The 21,016-nt window shown below is 43.1% G+C and overlaps 1 protein-coding gene across 9 annotated transcripts in view; it reads right to left on the bottom strand.

Moving 5' to 3' along the window:
• The window catches only part of atp8a2 (ATPase phospholipid transporting 8A2), a 696,532-nt gene that overhangs the window by 458,359 nt on the left and 217,157 nt on the right, over nt 1-21,016 (bottom strand). For 8 of the 9 annotated variants that reach the window (XM_085999230.1, XM_085999235.1, XM_085999228.1 and 5 more), the window contains 2 exons: nt 7,960-8,059; nt 3,221-3,319 (listed from right to left, as the gene is read on the bottom strand). In XM_085999230.1, the coding sequence (XP_085855356.1) occupies nt 3,221-3,319; nt 7,960-8,059 (199 nt within the window). The remainder of the gene's footprint in view (nt 1-3,220; nt 3,320-7,959; nt 8,060-21,016) is intronic. The other variant, XM_085999229.1, reaches the window with a different exon arrangement.

Genomic DNA, 21,016 nt, shown 5'->3' on the forward strand with positions numbered 1-21,016 from the left:
TCAGTAAGTCACTTGTGAATCGTAAAAGTTACGAAAAAATAAGGTCATTTCACCCTTCATGCATGTGCTACCTCTTCAAATTAAGCCATCCAATTCTACTTCCCTGTTTTTCATATTCTTCCTTTTCAAAATACTTATCCAATCGCCTTGTACGTGTTGTTGTAGTTTCTGCCCAAAAGCCAATTGCGGTAAAGCATTCTATTTTTTTAAAATCCTTTTCAATTTTTTTCCCCCCCAACTTCTCCTTCATTCTTCCAGTGATGATCCGGAGACTATGCCCTCTTGTTACTGCCTTGCCAACCAATACAAACAATCTTTCACTTCTGGTGCCAGTTTGCCTCAATTGGTGGCACTTCTGCTGAGCCAGAAGGGTGCAGGTTCAAGTGCATCATCTAGGTTGACACTTTAGTGCAGTACCAAGGGAGTGCGGCATGGTCTGAGCTTCCACCTTTTGGATGAGATATGAAACAGAGTTTCCGTATGCCTGCTCTGGAAAAATCTCGTGGCACTACTTGAAGAACAGCAGCACAAAATTCTCCAGGTATCCTAGAACAGGAACATAGGAACACAGGAACATGAGTAGGCCATTCAGCCCCTCGAGCCTGTTTCATCATTCAAAGAGATCCTGGCTGATTTGCGATCTAACTTCTTTGGTCCATATCACTTAATACCTTTGGTTAACAAAAAGCTTTCAAACTCTGATTTAAAATTAACAATTAATCTAGCATCAATTGCCACTTGTGGAGAGTGAACCAAACTTCTACCACCCTTTGTGTGTCGAAGTGTTTCTTAATTTCACTCCTGAACGGTCTGGCTCTAATTTTTAGACTATGTCCCCGAGTCCTAGAATCCCCAACCAGCAGAAATAGTTTCTTTCTATATACCCTATCTGTTCCCCTTAATATCCTGAAAACTTCAATCAGATCACCTCTTAACCTAATAAATTCTAGGGAATACAGTCCTAATTTGTGTAATTCATCTCCCAACTTTAAAGATTATTGGAGCTGTGCGCCTATGCACAATTCTCAGTTCCAAAGATTTATGGAAAATTAGTTAGTGCCTCTGCTATCTCCTTGTCAAGCTCCTTCAGTTTTCTGAGATGAATACCATTTAGCATTGGTGATTTTTCCACTTTCAGTTCCATTCGATAAAAACTTTGCTTCTATTGCTGTAATCAGGTCCTTAATTAACAAGGCCACCTTTCTTCTTTTCCCCCTTCTCTAGCTCTCTTGAAAAAATTACAGCCAGGAACATATAGGGCTAGAAATTCATGTACTACCAACACTCCATAGCGCCATGAAATGGTGATAAAATGGTGGCCACTGCTCTTTCGCCAGCTGGTGGCGGATCTCGTGGCGGCTGCCATATTAGTCTCCCCCTTTGCGCTGCCTGGCAACAGCCTGGAAAAAATGGCAGCGTGGTGACGTCAATCGGCGTGCAACGCCGACTTAACATCACCGTGAACTTTGACACTAGCGCTGAATTCTGTGTTGGGTCCTAAGCACGCCACGCACAACATTGAGCAGTTTGTGAGGCTAGTGGTGCAGTTGGTATGATACAAATTTTGAAGATGCATTCACTGACCCTGACCAGTGGTCTGGGGTCATGAAGCTTCTTTGGGCACTGGAGCCAGGTGGTGGTGGTGACGGCCTTAGTGATGTACTCCCACATCGTTTTTTCTGGAGGGCCTCCTGGCCCCTGTGGGTCAAGTGTTGACTCCCTGCACAAAGCTGGAGTGCTGTGTGCGAGACCCTCGGTGCCCCTTCCCTGGATTGCTGAGCCATTTGTTAGTGCTTAGGCAGTTTTCCCATTTGTTGAGGCTAGGAAAGTAATTCAGCTTTAACAGTTGAATATTCACATTTGGAACTTCTTTTAACTGTTGAATATTTTTTAAAAGGCAAAAGGGCTGAAAAATGTATTGATTCACTTCATTTTATATTGCTTCACTTCATTTTATATTGCTTCAATGTGCATGGCCCCTTTAAATCTCAGGCCTCTCCATTACCCACAATTCTTTGCAAGCTTTACAGCTTCGCTCACAGAGGTTGTGGGAAGCCACAACGCCAGACCTGGACAGAAACTTCGTCCCGGATCCATTCAGCAACACCACCACGATGGCATTGCATGGAAGGTGAGCGCTGTGCCATCTATCTCCATGCCCCCCCAGACCAATTTCACTCACTTAGTGTTGCGGCCATTTCCAGCGGCTGTTAACTGCAGTTGCCAGTGAACACGAATTTTTCCCCCTGGTTCCCAGTCTCACCCAAGTTAAGCTAAATTTCTAACATTGTATCCATCCATTCTAATTTGCGGCTTAAATTCCCAGACTTTCTCCAATGCTTTTCACATTTGCATATAAACAACACAACCCGGACCCATTCATATTTCTCAGTACCCTTTTCCATTCTTTTTTTCCCTATTCTTTTCTCTCCCATCAGCGCTAATATCCACCAGGCTTACTATTTTACACTGTTTTCCCCCATCATTATACTTGTACTTAACCACTCACCCATGTGCTCTAGGGTAAGCACCATTAAACTGAAAAGAAAAGGTTACTGCTCTTAGCGTTTTTGCACAGTATCTGGAAAATTCAAGATTTCAAAAGATACAGGAATACCTTAGACTTTAGCAGTTTTTACCTATAATCACTAACTTAGCGTTCAGAAAGACAAAATCCATTTTATTGGTTTTGCATTGGCTTTTCTGAATATTGCTTGTAACAAAATTAGTACATATTAACATGTTGATATTCCAGACCCAAAAATAAAAAAGCTCCTCAGTCGTTTTATCTAAAAATCATATTTGAAATACAGATTCTGTAATATATTATGGTTTTCCTTTTGGTGGTAATATTCTAGCAGGAAACCTTGGTATTTTGGTTGAGAACCGGACGAGTGCAGAATGTCGTGTCTCCTGGGTATTGTCTTATTCTAACTTTGTGTGTGCTACGAACCATTAAAATTCTTGCAAAAAGCCTCTTATTACAGTATTGAGGAAGCCATCACTAGGATTCGTTCATGGTTTTCCACAGCTCTGTCCAAGACCAATTCTGTATTTTTCTGCAGTAACATACCCAAAATAAGCAGAAGACAGACTTCAGGCTCGTAGAATTCCTAGCCCCACAGAAATAGTGGGACTCTAACAGAATTCTTGGAAAGGTGGTCAACTGGCAGTTCATTCTGTCTTTTATTAACAGATGTGAAACAGCAGCTATACTCACATAATCTTCAATGATTTCTTTAATGCCAGCAACTGTGAGGATGAAGATAAGTGGCATCAGAGTGGTATACCTTCCTGTGGGAGACACATCTGGAATTTGCTAAAACAAATAATCAATTATTAGTTTTAACAAAAACAGCTTATTCACACTTCTTAATTTAAGAAAAAAAACACAATCACATCAGCAATAATGAGAATAAAACTTATGGTAATAACAGTAATGGTTTAAGAGTCTAACCACCTCTCCATGACATTCAACGGCATTACCATCGTCGAATCCCCCACCATCAACATCCTGGGGGTCACCATTAACCACAAACTTAACTGGACCAGCCACATAAATACTGTGGCTACTGGAGCAGGTTAGAGGTTGTGTATTCGACAGCGAGTGACTCACCTCCCGATTCAGAATCACAGAAACCCCACAGTGCAGATAGAGGCCATTTCAGCCCATCGAGCCTGCACCGACACATATCCCACCCGATCCCCGTAACCCCTACACCAACACATATCCCACCCTATCCCCGTAACCCCACGTATTTAATCCCCCTAACACTAAGGGTCAATTTATCATAGCCAATCAACCTAAACCCGCACATCTTTGGACTGTGGGAGGAAACCGGAGCACCCGGAGAAAACCCACGCAAACATGGGGAGAATGTGCAAACTCCACACAGACAGACAGTCACCCGAGGCCGGATTTGAACCCGGGTCCCTGGCGCTGTGAGGCAACAGTGCTAACCACTATGGCACCGTGCTGCCCTGAATTCCCTGAAGCCTTTCCACCATCTACAAGGCATAAGTCAGGAGTGTGATGGAATACTCTCTACTTGCCTGAATGAGTGCAGCTCCAACAACACTGAAGAAGCTCAACACCATCCAGGGCAAAGCAGCCCATTTGATTGGCACCCCATCCACTACCTTAAACATTCACTCCCTCCACCACCGGCGTACTGGGGCTGCAGTGTGTACCATCTACAAGATGCACTCCAGCAACTCACCAAGACTTCTTCGACAGCACCTCCCAAACACGGGTGGGATCATCACCTCCAAGTTCCCCTCCAAGTCACACACCATCAGGACTTGGACATATATCTCATGGGATTGGGGGCAATATATTAGCATGGATTGAGGATTGGTTAATGGACAGAAAATAGAATAGAAACAAACGGGTCATTTTCAGGTTAGCAGGCTGTAAGTAGTGGAGTACCGCAATAATCAGTGCTTGGGCCTCAGCTATTTACAATCCATATCAATTCCTTAGATGAGGGGATCAAGTGTAATGTATCCAAGTTTGCTGATTATACAAAGCTAGGTGGGAAAGTGAGCTGTGAGGAGGGACACAAAGGGATACAGACAGGTTAAGTAAGTGGGCAAAAAGGTAGCAGATGGAGTATCATGAAGGGAAATGTAAAATTATCCACTTTGGTAGGAATAGAAAAGCAGAATTTTTTTTTATTTTTATAAAAGATGAGACATTAGTAAATGTTGGTATGCAGAGGGATTTGGGGGTCCTTGTACACGAATCACAGAAGATGGTATAGCAAGTAATTAGGAAAGCAAATGGTTTGTTGGCCTTTATTGTAAGGGGGTTGGAGTATAAGAGTAAGGAAGTCTTGCTGCAATTATATAGAGCTTTGGTGAGACCACACCTAGAGTACAGTGTACAGTTTTGGTCTCCTTACCTAAGGAAGGATATACTTGCCTTAGAGGGGGTGAAACAAAGGTTCACTGGATTGATTCCTGGGATGAGAGGGTTGTCCCATGAGAGGAGATTAAGCAGCATGGGCCTGTATTCTCTGGAGTGCAGAAGAATGAGAGGTGATCTCACTGAAACAAAAACTTCTTAGAGGGCTTGACAGGGTAGATGCTGAGAGGTTGTTTCTCCTGGCTGGAGAGTCTAGAACTAGGGGCCATAGTCTCAGGATAAGGGGTCGGCCATTTAGGACTGAGAAGAGGAGAAATTTCTTCAGTCAATCAGAGGGTTGTGAATCTTTGGAATTCTCTATCCCAGAGGGCTGTGAATGCTCAATCATTGAGTATATTCAAGACAGAGATCGATAAGGGATTCAAGGGATATGGGGATAGGGTGGTAAAGTGGAGTTGAGGTAGAAGATCAGCCATGCTCTTACTGAATGGCGGAACAGGCACGACAGGTCATATGGCCTACTCCTGCTCCTATCTCTTATGTTCTTAGATCACCGTTCCTTTATCGTCGCTCAGTCAAAATCCTGGAATTCCCTACCAAACAGCACTGTGGGGGTACCTTCACAACACGGACTGCAGTGGTTTAAGAAAGCAGCTCACCATCACTTTCTCAAGGGCAACAAGAATGGACAACAAATGCTGGCTTTGTGAGCGATGCCCACATCCCGGGAATGAATAAACTTAAAAAAAGATGAAATTGGAATTACAACAAATTGATGTATCAAAAAGATGCTGGATGATTAATGTCCCGCTTAGAGGTTGACTGATCATACACAACGGAAGAATTGAAGAAGCTAACATAACTACTGAAAATCCTCCAAAAATGGAAGGTCATAGCTACAACATCCAAACAGACTGAAGGAAGACCAAAGGTAAGTAAAAGGGCCCCAATTAGTTTGAGACTCCATTGAATAACATGTGTTGGGCAGCGGGAAATCAGCAGGGAAATTGTAGATTTTTCAGAAGCTAGAGTTAAGGACATAGATGGATGATTTTATGAAGGGAACTATAATTGCTTTATACATTGGTATGCATTCTATAATGATACAATTACCACAGAACAATCGGTATATTTATTGAGGAGTGGCCAAGAATTCTTAATCCGTCTCTGTTTATATCTTCACTCCTAACCTCATCACTTGCAATTATTCAGTTGTATGGAGACACTATTCATTGAAATTAGAATACCAGGGATGGTCGTTTGATAATTTTAGCTCCTAGGCAATAAACAGCTGTTCCAAAAATATGGAAGAATATCACCAGCACAATTCAGCAGTGCTACTATTAGTACAGCAACAGTTACATTTATAAGAAAAGTTAAAGGAAAATCATTAAGCCCCTCAGCTGAGATTGTCAGATCCATCACTTCCAGCAAGTCAGTGCTGAATGACAGTAGCTTCACCACACCCAGAGGTTGCTCACATCTTAACCAAGGATTTGGTTTCAGTAACTGTCACTTCTGGTTTGCATTGAGTCATAAACAACTCTCAGAAGCAAAGATTTATCAATTAGTCACAAACTAAATTATTTGATAGTTAAATATTTTCTTATTTTTAATTGAAGTAATTACACGTACATTGGCCGGGGGGTGGGGGGTGGAAAGAGAGAGGGTTGTGCATTTTTACTCAAGCCAGGAAGAAAAGCCTTTAAAGATACAAACCTTACCAGAAACATTGGGCCTGAAACTGTAAAATTATTCAATTTATTAGGCACAACATGTGAGAATCGACAGCATTCAATTTTTGGTATACATCATGGGCTAGCCATCCATAAGCATTTTCTCCACCAAAGGTGTTGACTTTAAGAACTTTAAACAAACAATAAAGGTGAGAGATATCTAGCTAGATAGACAGATCAATCCTTTATGGATTAAAAGGCAGGACTGAAATAAATATGGGTTAGGAAAAAGGATAGTCTAAGTAAGGGAACAACACGAGCGAGTGAGGGTTAGCACCTAATCTTACCAAACTCTCTTTTCTTAGTTATCTTACTTTGTGACATAAATTATGATGCTTGTTTTCAGTGCTGATCCATATACTTTTTGCTAAGATGCTGACTAGCTGGCATTTCAACCGATCATTATTAAACGAGTCAGGAGACAGAAAGAAGCTGTAACGGATGTTACAATGGTCACTAATAAAATTCTGCTGAGCATACAGTAATGTAGCAGGTAATTACAGATCATACTTCAGTCTCTGCTTTCAAAGCAACAATCATAAACTTAAGCACTCATTGTTGTTAAAGCCACTCGGTAGTACAAACCCAAATCAGAGTCCTTAAGAATAAGGCTATCTTGATAGTTCCTCATCAGGTGGTGATAAATGACAACAATAGACATGTAGCTCCTGCTAAAAGCAGCACTTCTCAACAAAAAACACAAACCAAAATGAAGGGCCAGCTCTTGAAAACTTCAAATTATTTAGCACCAACCACTATTACTCCGGAAAAACAAATGTTAATGTTAAAAAGAGACATGTCACCAGAACCATTTAAGTTTAGCTTCCCTTCAAAACGGTTTTAAACTTTCATCATAAAAAGCTTCACAGTAGAGTGGCTTCAATATTCATGTGTAGAAGAAGAAAGGAAAATGAAACTAATAATTGTCTCAATGCACATGAGGAATGAGATAATAAATTAGCCCTCAGCTACATTCCCTCATTAAGTTATTGGAGAATCCACTCTGTGCTGCATCAGTTGATCTCAAGTGGACAGCAGTTGGGGTGCTCTACAAGTTGCCTCATAATCCTTGGGCACCTGGGAGCAGGGGTGGAATCCCAAAGGTTACTTGTCCTGATCGCTATCCAGTGACCTTTGTGAAACGTGTATAAATCAGGAGTGCAATAGCATGCTTGGCTGTAATGACGAGTGAGAACGATGTGATCTTAAATGGAAAGTTATCAGATCCCCTTAATTTTATCAATAGCATTTACTCTAACAATTTATACAAAAGTAGGCACAATGAAGGGAAAAACACCATAGAAATACTATGAATTAGAGTGGAATCTTACCCAAACACGTCCAAGTTAAACTTACTTGTAATAAGGCTATAAAAAGAAAGAAAGCATTCGCAGCTCTTCTGATCTGTTCATACAAGAAGCGAGGCAGGAATGTTACCAGGCTGTATTTCGCCGTGCTGTTGATCATGAAGAGAAAGATACTGTCATTTCAGTAAGAAAAATCAAACCATACAAAAACATGACAACTCCAATAATCTCCTCTTATAAAAGGAAATGGTTACTCTACTAAGATCAAGGACTATTACTTTCTAAACACAGGAAAAATATTACCAGAAAGCATGGGCCAGAACTTCGGGTCCCCACGGGTGAGTACGCATGCGCGGGAAACCGGAACTTCCGTTCCCTTAAAGGAAGGGGTTCACAGGTCGAACGCGTGCGCTGGAGAGGCAGTGCGTACGCCTGGAACTTCCGTTTTTTTTTAATATTTTTTTTTTTTTTTTTTTAAACACAGGTTTCTCCGGGAGGGTAAGTCTCCAGCAGCTACGCTTTTAAAAAGCAGTCACTAAGTGGTGAATTAAGTAAAATTAAAACATTTTTTCCACAGGTTTATTATTTTTAAATACTTTAAAGAAAGGTAAGTTTATTATTAGCTCAGTTAAAAACTGTAATTAATTTTTTCAAAAATGTTAATTATTGTTTAAAAGTTATTTTATGCAATTTAGTTATTTTAAAAATGTGATTTAAATTTTTTTTATTTGAAGCTTTAGTTATGTTTTGGGACCGAACTCTATTCATAGATTTGACAGGTCTTCCTGTCAAATCTATGAATAGAGATTCGCTGCTACGATTGGCTCTCCATGGCCCACGTGATCCCAGGGGACGCTTCGAACTAACTGCGCCCCTGGGATACGTGAGCACTGCGCGCTGGCAGTTGGAGCAGGCCCAGGATCGGAATCCCAAGCGGGCCCACAGCACAATGGCCGACGCGCTAGGTAAGTGCAGGTCGGGGGCTTGCACCCGCGGGCAGCCTCCGACCCGAATTTCTGGCCCCATCAGTCAGCATCTGAAAGAGAAAATATACATCAACATTTCAGGTACAAACCTTCAACAGAGCTGATGAAAATTCTGACAAAGGACCACAGCTGAAACATTAACCAATCTCCTTTTCACTCATCGGACATTAATTTAAATTAATATCCTGGCCTAGAAATTGAGTTGGCGCCGCGCCAGGGCTTTAGCGCCGGCGCTAAGTCCCACTGCGCGCGCCAAAAATTCAGTAGCGCCGCGCCCAGACGGCTGCCGGCGCTACTGGAGGGTGTCAGCGCCTCGCAATGGGCGCTGACTGCCGCATGGCGGCGCTAATCCGCCGCGGCGGCACCCGATGCGGTGCGGCAGGCTGGGGAAGTGCAGGCCTCCTCCTTCCGTTAAGGAGGAGCTGCCTGCACCCGACCGCTGGCCGTTGATCTGTGGAGAAAAATGAGCCCGGCACCTCTGAGAAGTGCCGGGCTCGCGGCCCACACGCATCTGTGCCGCGGGGGGGTGTTGGAGGAGTCCGGGGAGGGAGGTGCGGGCAGGCGGCTGCCAGGAAAGCGGCCGGCCGCCGCGCGACCTTAATGCGCCGGCGCTAAGACCCGTAGTGAACTTTTGAAAAATCGTTGGTTGCGGCTGCCATGGGCGAGGCGGCCGCAACTCAATTTCGGCGTTCGGGCGCGTTGCCACGGCAACCGGGACGCTGCGCACACCGATGACGTCATCGGTGCCGGCGCAGCGCAACCGGCACCTATGACGTCATCGGTGCCGGCGCAGCGCAACCGGCTAACGCCGATGGCAGCGCCCAAGTGAATTTCTCAATCGGCTGTACTTGCGGCGCTAGGCCCTCTAGCGCCTCAAAATGGGCGCTAACCCCACTCAATTTCTAGGCCCCTGTCTCTGAAAAGCAGGGGTAGGGAGGCCACCAACAAATCTATCTCCCTATTCAGAGAATGGAACATTGAAGAGGAAGCTGTGAAAGTTACTCTCTTGCACTTCCAGCATTGCCAGAGGACTAAGAGTAAGTTGTACATAGAAACATAGGAGCAGAAGTAGGCCATTCGGCCCTTCGAGCCTGCTCCGCCATTCAATATGATCATGGCTGATCCTCTATTTCAATACCATATTCCCGCGCTCTCCCCATACCCATTGACGTCTTTTGCGTCTAGAAATCTATCTATCTGCTTCTTAAATATATTCAGTGACTTGGCCTCCACAGCCTTCTGTGGTAGAGAATTCCACAGGTTCACCACCCTGAGTGAAGAAATTTCTACTCAGCTCAGTCCTAAATGTCCTGCCCCGTATCCTGAGACTGTGACCCCTCAATACAGAGCTCCCAGCCAGGAGAAACATCCTTCCTGCATCCAGTCTGTCTAGCCCTGTCAGAATTTTATACGTTTCAATGAGATTCCCTCTCATTCTTCTGAACTCTAGTGAATACAGGCCTAGTTGACCCAATCTCTCCTCATACAACAGTTCTGCCATCCCAGGAATCAGTCTGGTGAACCTTCGCTGCACCCCCTCTATGGCAAGTATATCCTTTCTTAGGTTAGGAGATCAAAACTGCACACAGTACTCCAGGTGTGGTCTCACCAAGGCCCTGTATAACTGTAGTAAGACATCCTTGCTCCTGTACTCAAATCCTCTTGCAATGAAGGCCAACATACCATTTGCCTTCCTAACTGCTTGATGCACCTGCATGTTTGCTTTCAGTGACTGGTGCACAAGGGCATCCAGGTCCCTCTGTACATCAACATTTCCCAATCTATCACCATTTAAATAATACTCTGCCTTTCTGTTTTTCCTGCCAAAGTGGATAACTTCACATTTATCCACGTTATACTGCATCTGCCATGCATTTGCCCACCTCACTCAACTTGTCTAAAACACCTTGAAGCCTCTTTGCATCCTCCTCACAACTCACAATCTCACCTATTTTCATGTCATCGGCAAACTTGGAAATATTACATTTGGTTCCCTCATCCAAAATCATTGATATATATTGAGAGTCACCGCCTGCCACCCCGAAAAAGACACATTTATTCCTACTCTCCGTTTCCTGTCTGTTAACCAATTTTCAATCCATGCCAGTACTTAAGAGGTGCGTGGAACCTGGAAACCAAAAGGGGTAGGAGAGTGAAGAGAACCTGGACATCAGAGAAACGAGCAAATAGCAGGTGCCTGGATACTAATTCCAAGAGCATCATTAGAGATACTATTTCTGAAGTTATCATTTAAGCATTTTCTTAGTCCATTCACTTCTGACTGTTAGATGCACAAGTGAAATAAGCCATACAGATCAGAAGGTCTCAAGATTCAATTCCCAGTCTGTAGTCATTAGTTGGTCTGACCTGGGCATCAGTTGAGAAAGTACAATTTGCCTCTTCGCCTCCGAGTCAAAAGTTTGTGGGTTCAAGTCCCATTCCAGAGATTTGAGCACAAAATCTAGGCTGAAACTCCAGTGCAACACTAAGGGAATGCTGCACGGTCAGAGGTGCTATCTTTCGGATGAGACGTTAAACCGAAGCCCCAACTCAGGTGGCCATAAAAGATCCCACGATATTATTTCAAAGAAGAGCAGGGGCATTCACTCCAGTGTCCTGGTCAACTGTTATCCCTCAACCAACATCACTAAAACAGATTATCTGGTCATTGTCGTATTGCTGTTGGTGGGACCTTGTCTTGCGCAAATTGGCCGCCATGTTTCCTACATTACAACACTGACTACACTTCAACAGTACTTCATTGTCTGTAAAGTGCTTTTGGACATCCTGAGGTTGTGAAAGGCGCGACACAAATGCTACTTTCTATACTGTCTGGGCTTTCTTCACTCTCTTCTTCCTTCTGGTTTCCTGGTTCCACACACCTTTTAAGTACAACTCACTCTTCGTCCTCTGGCATTGCTGGAAGTGCGAGAGAGTAATGTTTGCAGCTTCCTCTTCAATGATCCAATCTCTGGATAGGGAGATTTGTTTGTGGCCTCCCTACCCCTGCTTTTCAGAGACAGGAAATGCAAGAATGCTCTTTTTCAGCATCATTTGGCTGGCAGGAGAAAGGTCAGCTCCTGATCCCGAACAAGTGAAATTCTTTTCATAAAATGTACCGACATACAACTGGTGGGAAAAGAGTAAATAAATAAACTTTGGTGACTGGTACTTATAAAAATGCGTAATGTTTGGAGAATACTGAACAGCATCAACAGTGGAAATTGCACTCATCTTCCAATTAGGCACTTTACAGCCTTCCGGACTCAATATCGAGTTCAACAATTTCAGATCATAACCTCGGCCCCTATTACATTTTTACTTATATTTTTTATCCACACCTTTGTTTTGGTTCCCCCCGCCCTTTCCTTTTTTTTTCTCTCTCCCACATGGCAGCTATCTCTCATTCTGCCAGCGCATTTCACACCTAATCTAGAGCTGTCTTTTGTCTCCACTAGTCCTATCACCATCTCATCTCATTTTGAATATCTCTTAATGTCTCTTCTCTTTTGTTCTCTCCCAGCCTGGCCTCTTAATCTATTTCATTCCCTGTGCCTCTTCAGTCTTGATAAAGGGTTAGACCCGAAATGTTGACTCTAATTTCTCTCCACGGATGTTGCCTGGACTGCTGAGTTTTTCCAGCATTTTCTGTTGTTATTTCGGATTTCCAGCATCTGCAGTATTTTGCTATCGAGGAGAAAGCATGCTCTCTGTTTAGTTATTTTGATGATACCTGTTACTATTGCAAGATAACATGGAGAAAGTCTCTGAACAGTAACTCAAAACCTTCTGCATACAAATAACTTGAGTCTTTGCGTCGTCAGCAGGATATCATTAATGGCAGGTTAGCACTTCGAACAATCTGTTCCTTTCCTTCCTTCCTTCCCTCCCTCCCCCATACATCTGATAAATAAACAGTGAACCTGTCTGTTTTAATCAAAGAGGAGACTTCCGGGAATAGAGACAACAGCTGGGATGACACAGTAAAATACAAGCACAATGTGCATCTGTATATTCTAAAAAGACACAGTAAAAATGAAACAATCACATTTTCTATGTTTTATGTCTGTTGAGGAGATAGACATTCTGTGGATACTGAAATTAGTGTTAAACATCTGAAGATTTTTGTGATTTAATGTCCCAGCAACACATTTTGTAAATACAAATGATGATGAAAAAGCAACGACTGTGATCAAACATTGCCACATTCCAAACAAAGCTAGTGCCTGTATAACACTCTTCCTGGCAAGTCTGCAAGTGTCTCTTTGCTCAGGAGACAGGTTAACAGAATTAACACAAATCAATGACTGAGGTCTATCAACTGTCACACTCCCCTGACATCAAAGGCCATCATTTCACTCACACAAGCAACTTAATAAACTTGTGTTTCTCAAATTTGAAATCATTCCCATGTAACTGTAACTCATTGATGATAAAATAGTGAATCGTCTGTGATATTTTTCATTATAGCCTGGGGTTTGGAGCACAATTGTGATGTTTAACTGCTCTTTCTTGTCTTTGGGTGGTTTCATTTCAGCAATCGCCGCAATCTTCTCTGGATTTGGCTTGACTCCCTCTGGTGTATAAATCATACCGAAGAATTGGCATTCCTTGACTTTAACTATGCACTTATCTGCATTTAACTTGATGCCAGCCTTCCTGGTACTCTCCATGGCCTCATGTAGGTGCATGTCATGGTCTCTTTCATCTGCTCCATAGATCTGAATATCATCAGCTATTCCTATAGCTCCTTCACAGCCTCTGTATGTCTCGTCTATTTTCTGTTGAAAGATATCTTGACGGACCTTTAGCCCGAATGGTAGCCGCAGGAATTTGTAACGCCCAAATGGTGTGTTGAATGTTGTCAGTGTTGTTGATTCCTCATCCAACTTCACGTTCCAATATCCATTTCTGGCATCTAGTTTTGAGAAAACCTTGGCTCCTGCCAGTGATGGCGTAATCTCCTCTAGCTTTGGGGTGGGATAGTGGTCCCTCTTTATCGCCTGGTTTAGATCTTTGGGGTCCAAACATATTCTGAGACGCCCGTTTGGCTTTTCTCATACCACAATTGAGTTTACCCAGTCTGTGGGTTGAGTGACCTTTGCGATCACTCCCTTTTCTTCCATCTCCTTCAGCTCTCTTTCAAGCTTTGTCTTCAGCTCGATGAGTACTTTTCATGGAGCATGGATAACGGGCTTTACCTCTGGATCGATGGTGATGTGGTATTGGAAATCTCCGAAACATCCCACTGTATCATCAAAACATTCCGGATACATGTCTATCAAGTCTTTTTTACTCTTGATTTGTGGGCGGTTCTCCAGTGGGGTGTTGCTGTCTATCTTCAGTGGCGCTTCCGTCAGCTCGTGATGCACTGAGATCAATCTCAACTTCTCGCAGCTGTTTAATCCCAGGATCGCTGGCCCCTCAGTGTCAGTGACATAGAACATGCAGTTGATGTTCTTTCTTTTGTGTGTCCCTTTGATAAAGGTTATTCCAAGTTGTTTAATCTCACTCCCCCCGTATGCTGTCAGCGTGACATTACTTGCCTTTAAACAACCATTTTTCAGGTAGCCATCTTCTCTCAGGTTTTCGGGAAAGATCTGCTGGTACAGTCTCAATGGGAGAGTGTTGCTCTGAGCCCGTGTCCAGCTTCAACTTTAAGTTGATGGTTTTGGGCCGACCTTTGATTTTTTTTGATTTGGATGATGGTGTGCAATTCTCTCCTCGGAGTATTTTCCGCTCTGGACATCTCGTGAAGCTGTATCTTTATGGTTTCGATGTTTAGTGCATTGTCGTGATCATAATCATCATCCTGCTCATCCATGGCATGGATATGGTGTTTCTTTCTCTGGTTCTGCTGTCCGCCTTTGTTTTTGATGTATGTTCCTTCTTTCTTCGTTCTACACCTCTTTTCCCAGTGGTTTAGTTTGCCACATGCATTGCAGCTTGTTCCATATGCTGGACATTTCCTCTTGTCTGGGTAATCGTGCGGTCTTCCACAATTTCTGCACGTTTTCCCCGTTGTCATGTGCATGTCTTTGTGTGTTGTATTTCTCTCTCACTGCATCCACTCTGTTGTCCGTCTCAGAAGCCGTCCGCATGTCAGCCGTTTGAGAAATCAGCGTTTTCATTTGCTGCTTCATGGCTTCATGAGCTCTCGCAGTATCTACAGCCTCTGATATTCTGAGCTTTTCTTTTCCTATCAGGGCATTTTGTACCTCTACATGCGCTGACCCCCATATTAGCTGGTCCACAAGCCTTTCTTCCATTTCCTTAAATTTACACTTGCTGGCTTCATTTCTCAGCCTTGTCAGGAAATTGTCAGCTGTTTCACCGGGTTCCTGTCTTCGACTCTGGAATTTGTATCTGTGTATACGGTGATTGGATTTAGGCAGTAGATGGTTGCTGAATTTATCAAAAATTGTCGCAGGGTTTTCCTTTTCCTCTTCAGTCAAACTCCAGCTATTATACAAATCTAGACCTTTTTCTCCTGTCCACAACAGAATGTAACTAACCTTTTCCTCGTTGGTAGCGCCCTTCAGGAAGCTTTTGAATGTAAGCTCACATTTCTGTTTGAACTTGCGGAATGCTTCTACTATATTGTCGGCTTCCCAGTTCATGAGGGGTTGCATTTGCACAGTCGTCATTTTAGTTTCCCATACAATTCACTCTCAAATCACCGCAGACATCGGCACTCACAATCAGCTCATAAAATCACTTTTCGTCTTACTCGTAGTTCGTACAGCACAATTTTTTACTCACTTATACCGCTGCCACCATGTTGTGTCTCCTTGTGTTCTTATACTATAAATAAGACACTTTTCGCTCATTTTAGTTACTGCTTTTACTAGCTGTATTCTTGCCTTGTTTCTGTGCTGCCGCATGGTGCAGAGTGATACAAGGTGTCCAACGCTGCACTGTCCGTGCACAGTGTGCCACATAGCAATATAACTACACCATACCAAAGTAGTTCCATTTAACGATGTGATACTATAACAATGTAACAATAGAAGTGTATCTTCCCCTCTCACGGTGTCTCTAATTGGGAGGATACGACCAAGTGTGGTGTGGGGGAAGAACAATGACCAGGAGAGGGAAGCGGGGCAGTGCGCAGGAGAGGAAGTGGAGACCGGGAAAGGTAGCATGATTGGGAGAGCGAGGGGAATGATTGGGAAGGGGTCAAGCAGGGGATGACAACAGACTTCAGCACTGCAGTTGAGCCGGGAGGAGCTCTCCTGCTCCGCATTCACGTTTAAAAAAAAAAAAAAACACCTTTTTTTTAGTGGCAGTCTCCAGCAGTCCCTTTAAGAACATGTAATACTGCATGTTGACACTCAGGGTAGCCCAATTTTACAAACGGAGCCTCAAACGGATGTGGGCCCTGGGCACCTCTTTTTCTGCCTTTACCAATATGGCGGGCGGCGCACTTCTGCCGCGTATGGAATATGCCCCGCCAGTCATATTGGATGCTCAGGAGCTCGATTTGGGTCATCAAATTTTTAGCCCGTGGTCTTTCAGATGAGACTTTAATATGAGGCCCCATCTGCCTGTTCAGATGGATGCAAAAGATTCCACGGAAATATTTGAAGAGCAGGGGATTTCATCCACTGTTCTGACAAACATGTATCCACTAACTAACTTCCAAAAAAAATCTCATTGTTGTTTGTGGGATCTTGCTGTGTTCAAACTGCCACATTTGCCTACATAACAGTGACTGTACATCAAAAATAGTTCATAGGCTGTACAGCACTTTGGAACATCTTGAGGATGTTCTTTCTTTATTCAATTTACTTTACTTTTGTCTGCCACTGCCTCTTACTTCCCACCATGGTCCTTGCCTCCTGTAGAAAATTTTATATTTTTTTCTTTACCTCCTCCCTTCGGCCATATTCATCTAAAATGTATTTTAAATTTTACTTGCCATTGTAGGTCTCCAGCGCACGTCAGCACGATTGAGAAATCAGGAAAATAGAAAGGGTGAAACAGGCAATTAGCCAAAAGGCAGGAAGATTGGGAAACAATTTAAAAGCACATCTGTCCTGTTTAAGTGGGAACTCTGTACAGTACATTGTGTGCTGTGTGTGTGTGTGTTTTGGGGGGGGGGGGGGGGGGGCGGAAACACCAAATAAAATGCTGAGAAGCCACACAGCTAAACAACAGCTGGTAGAGAATGAACACAACCCAAAAGCCCAGTTGTGGCAGTTGAACCTGGGGTCAAATTAGGACACCATGAACCTGTGATTATGGTGATAACCCCTTGCCTGGTTTCAGTATTTAAAAGATCACAAATTAACAGCTTTATATTTATTTTTAGTACATCAAAAAGCAATAGTATAAAACAAAAGTAAAAAAGTATCAGGCTGTTGTCTTTATTTCAAAGAATGTTGTTTATCTTTGTCTTGCGAATACTAGCTTAATTAGGTAACCGTTCCAATCAGGTTTCCACCCCTGCCACAGCACTGAAACAGCCTGAATCAAAGTCACTAATGGCATCCTTTGTCACTGTGACTAGTGTTCCCAACCCTCCCGCTTTGGGCGGAGCCCACTGGAATTAGCAATTGGTCTCCCGAGTGCTGCTGCTGGGGACTCAGGAGAAACGGTCCTTGTATGCATGGTTCACGCACGCGCAGCACCCTGGCTGTCATGGCTTGCAACCAAACCACCTTGTCTGAGCCCTGTAGGTTTTCCCATTATTCAGAAGGCACTGCTTGATTGCTAGTTGTGTAGATGGCAGCATTGGGCTAACAAAAATTGCTGAGAAATTCTGAGAAATTAGGGGAGGGAGACAGAGAACACCACAAACTGGGGAGGGAGAGAGCGAGAAACACAAACTGGGGAGGGAGGGAGGAAAACACAAATTGGGGAAGGAGCGAGCGCAACACAAACTGGGGAGAGAGAAACACAACTGGAGGGAAGGAGAGTTCATGTCGGCCCGTGATGTGTGCTGTTGTATAACATGTTTTATTACTGGAGTCACGCAGCTTTGGTGCTGCTTCCTGAGGACGGAGTCTCTTACCAGTACAACATAGGCCAGGTAAGAGTGGCTACTCTTCCTACCCCCCACACCGTTACCTTTGGAGCCCCCCCAAGTATTTATCCTTGCCCCTCCCTTTCGCTGTAACCTCCTCTCGCCCTAGTCCGAGAACTCTGCATTCCTCTAATTCTGGCCTCTCCCACTCCCTTCATCCCAATATTGGCGGCTGTTCCTTCGCCATCTAGGCCCTAAACTTTGGAATTCCCTTCCTAAACCTCTCCATGTCTTCACCTCTTTCCCCTCCTTTAAAACCCTCTATAAATCAAGCTTTGAGTCACCCCTCCTAATATCAACCTTCTTCAGCTCAGTGTCAATTTCTGTCTGATTACACTTCTGCAAAACGCCTTCCTATGTTAAAGACGCTATAAAAATGCATTTGCTGTTGTTTATATGTTACAAATCTTAATTGCCTCATATTCCAGACTGAGTCTAGTTCTACTGAATCTGTCATACAGTTCACTCCTATTAATTTAGTCATTTTTGCTCAAAATGAAGCAATTTAAATAAAACAGAAGCCTTTTTTGCAAAATTGCAATTCAAATTAACATATCACTCAATTAAGCAAATTTAAATCAGGAGTAGAATTAAAAGTAGGCGGTACTTGTAAAAGTCTTGCATATCACATATTGTTACAGAAGCAGAATTATTTTTGATAAAAAGGAAGCAGTTACTGGCCTCTAAATGTATCTACTTATAAACTGCCGAGGTTAATTGCCTGAATTTGGCCCTATTCTAATCCCTTTAATACTTGCAACACACAGGGCCTGTCGTTTAAGCTTAGAACAGTATCGTAATTAATTACAAGTAATCGCCTTTGAAGTAAAGGCAACACAGCCATCTGCTACTTACTCAAAGGCACAGAACAGGTTAGCAATTACTCATCATAACCATGCTCCAGTCTTGAGACTATGAGAAACATCACACATGATCCACTAGTTTTGTGAATAAACCAGATTAGTTGTTGCAGCTCTTCAAATCTGTATTTTCTGAATGTATAAAATGAGTGTCTTTTTTGGTCAGCCAGATAGCTGACGTGCAGAAACCACCACTTCCAAGTTCCCCTCCAAATCACACTCCATCCTGACTCGGAAATATATTGACGTTCCTCCATCGTCGCTGGATCAAAATCCTGGAACTCCCTACCTAACAGCACTGTGGGAGTACCTTCACCACACAGACTGCAGCGGTTCAAGATGATAGCTCACCACCACCTTCAAGGGCAATTAGGGATGGGCAATAAATGCTGGCCTGGCCAGCTACACCCACATCCTATGAATTAAAAAAGAACAAACACCTCACCATGTACAAGAGTCTCTGAACCAAAAATCTACATGTAATTTCTGTTTGCCCGAAAGAAATGCACACCCTCGCCCCAGTGTCACACCACACTTAACCAAGTGCAGAGATTTTCGGCACAGGTTGGCAGAACCAAGGCTTAGGAACCCCAAATGTACACGGGATACTACTGGTGCTTAACCAGCCAAAACTGCACATTTACCATTACATAATGGCAAGCTTCCTGTTGCTTGTTCAGCTAGGATCATTTTGCCTATTAGGGCAGTGGTTTGCAGGATTAATTAGAACCAAGTAAGAAGAACGACAGACTCTTAACTGCCCTCTGAAGTGGCCTTGCAGTTGTATTGAGGCAACTAGGGAAGAGCAATAAATGCCAGCCTTGCCAGTGACGCCCACACCCTGAAAATGAATACAAAAATCAATACAAGAAGCTAGCATATACCATCTATGCATTTAAAAATCGCAGGTCATTAAAAACTCAACTCTAAACATTAAACTTAACATGGTCACTACAACCAAGCAAGTGAACAACAGTCACAGACCCAAAAATAGACCAGTGTAGAACTCCTCACTGTACCAAGATAGGATTGGGGTGGTACTTCCAAAGAGGTCAGAACTGGAATTATAAGCTGTCCCACGGCTTGTCTCAAACTCCACCACCAGTGTTAAAAGTTCCTTCTCCCTGATCTTTGTAATTGCAATGTTGAAGGTTAGCATCCTCAAAGATAGCAAAGTCCCATTTCTAGAGGATATCTTTTGATCTTTAAGCCAAAAACAAGGTATTTGCCACCAGTAGGGCAAATAAAATCATTCTACTGCAATGAGCAGGAAGAGCTTTAAGTAGGATTAGTAGAACTTGCGACCCAGTTCTAGTTCAGTACCCAACACCTTAGAAATGCTCCAAGAAAGGTGTAATGCTTGGAAATTGTCAAAATCCAACGGGTTTGTGGCATGTCCTCACCACCCCGTCACATCATCTTTTGTGGTCTACTTTGACATTACCCAATTCTAACAATTCAGAGACCCAGATAGACTCTGTGGAATTGTATTGTACAGGTCTTACGTGGGCACAAGGTGTTACGTAAGCATTTCACGAGATTGGATTCCACCTCCATGAGAAAGTTGTACCGAAACTTATTTTTCCATTTCTGCTGAATTTCTGACATGGTCACAGTGAGTCTGGCATTCAAACTTGCATCTCCAAGTTGGAAATTCAATGCTCTTGTGTTACAGTGAACACACTGAGATTTGTAGGACATCTCTTTGTATCCACTTGTCTCGCCTTACTGAAGCCCATGGTGAGACCAAAATATCTGACTGCCAGAAAGAATTGGATTTCTGATTCAATCTTATTTCAGAAATATAAAACATCCAAAATCTCCATCAGTGATTACACTTCCAAAGTACTTCACTGGCTGTAAAGTGCTTTGAGATGTCCTGGGATTGTGAAAGATGCTACAGTATGTAAATACAAGTTTGCTCTTTGTTTTTATTCAACAACTTATATTTCTTCAGTACAAGTACAAGAATTTCAACTCTTATGGGAGATTCCAATCCATACTCACCTCTAACTTCTCTTCAGTTACAAGCATATGTTACATTACCAAAGAAGTGAAAATATATCTACTAGAACCATCTTAACACCCCTTGAGTAATTATTTGCCCGAGGTCAATGTTCACAAGATGCGGCACAAAGATCCATTATGTTTGCTGTAAAATGAAAGCACAGCAGCTGCTGGATAAGTCGCCACTGATTGCTATGAAATCCTACATAAAATGTTGCCACTCAT

The sequence above is a fragment of the Somniosus microcephalus genome, chromosome 10, assembly GCF_052327205.1.
Source record: "Somniosus microcephalus isolate GS21.2 chromosome 10, FLI_Smic_1.0, whole genome shotgun sequence".
Classification (NCBI taxonomy): Eukaryota; Metazoa; Chordata; class Chondrichthyes; order Squaliformes; family Somniosidae; genus Somniosus; species Somniosus microcephalus.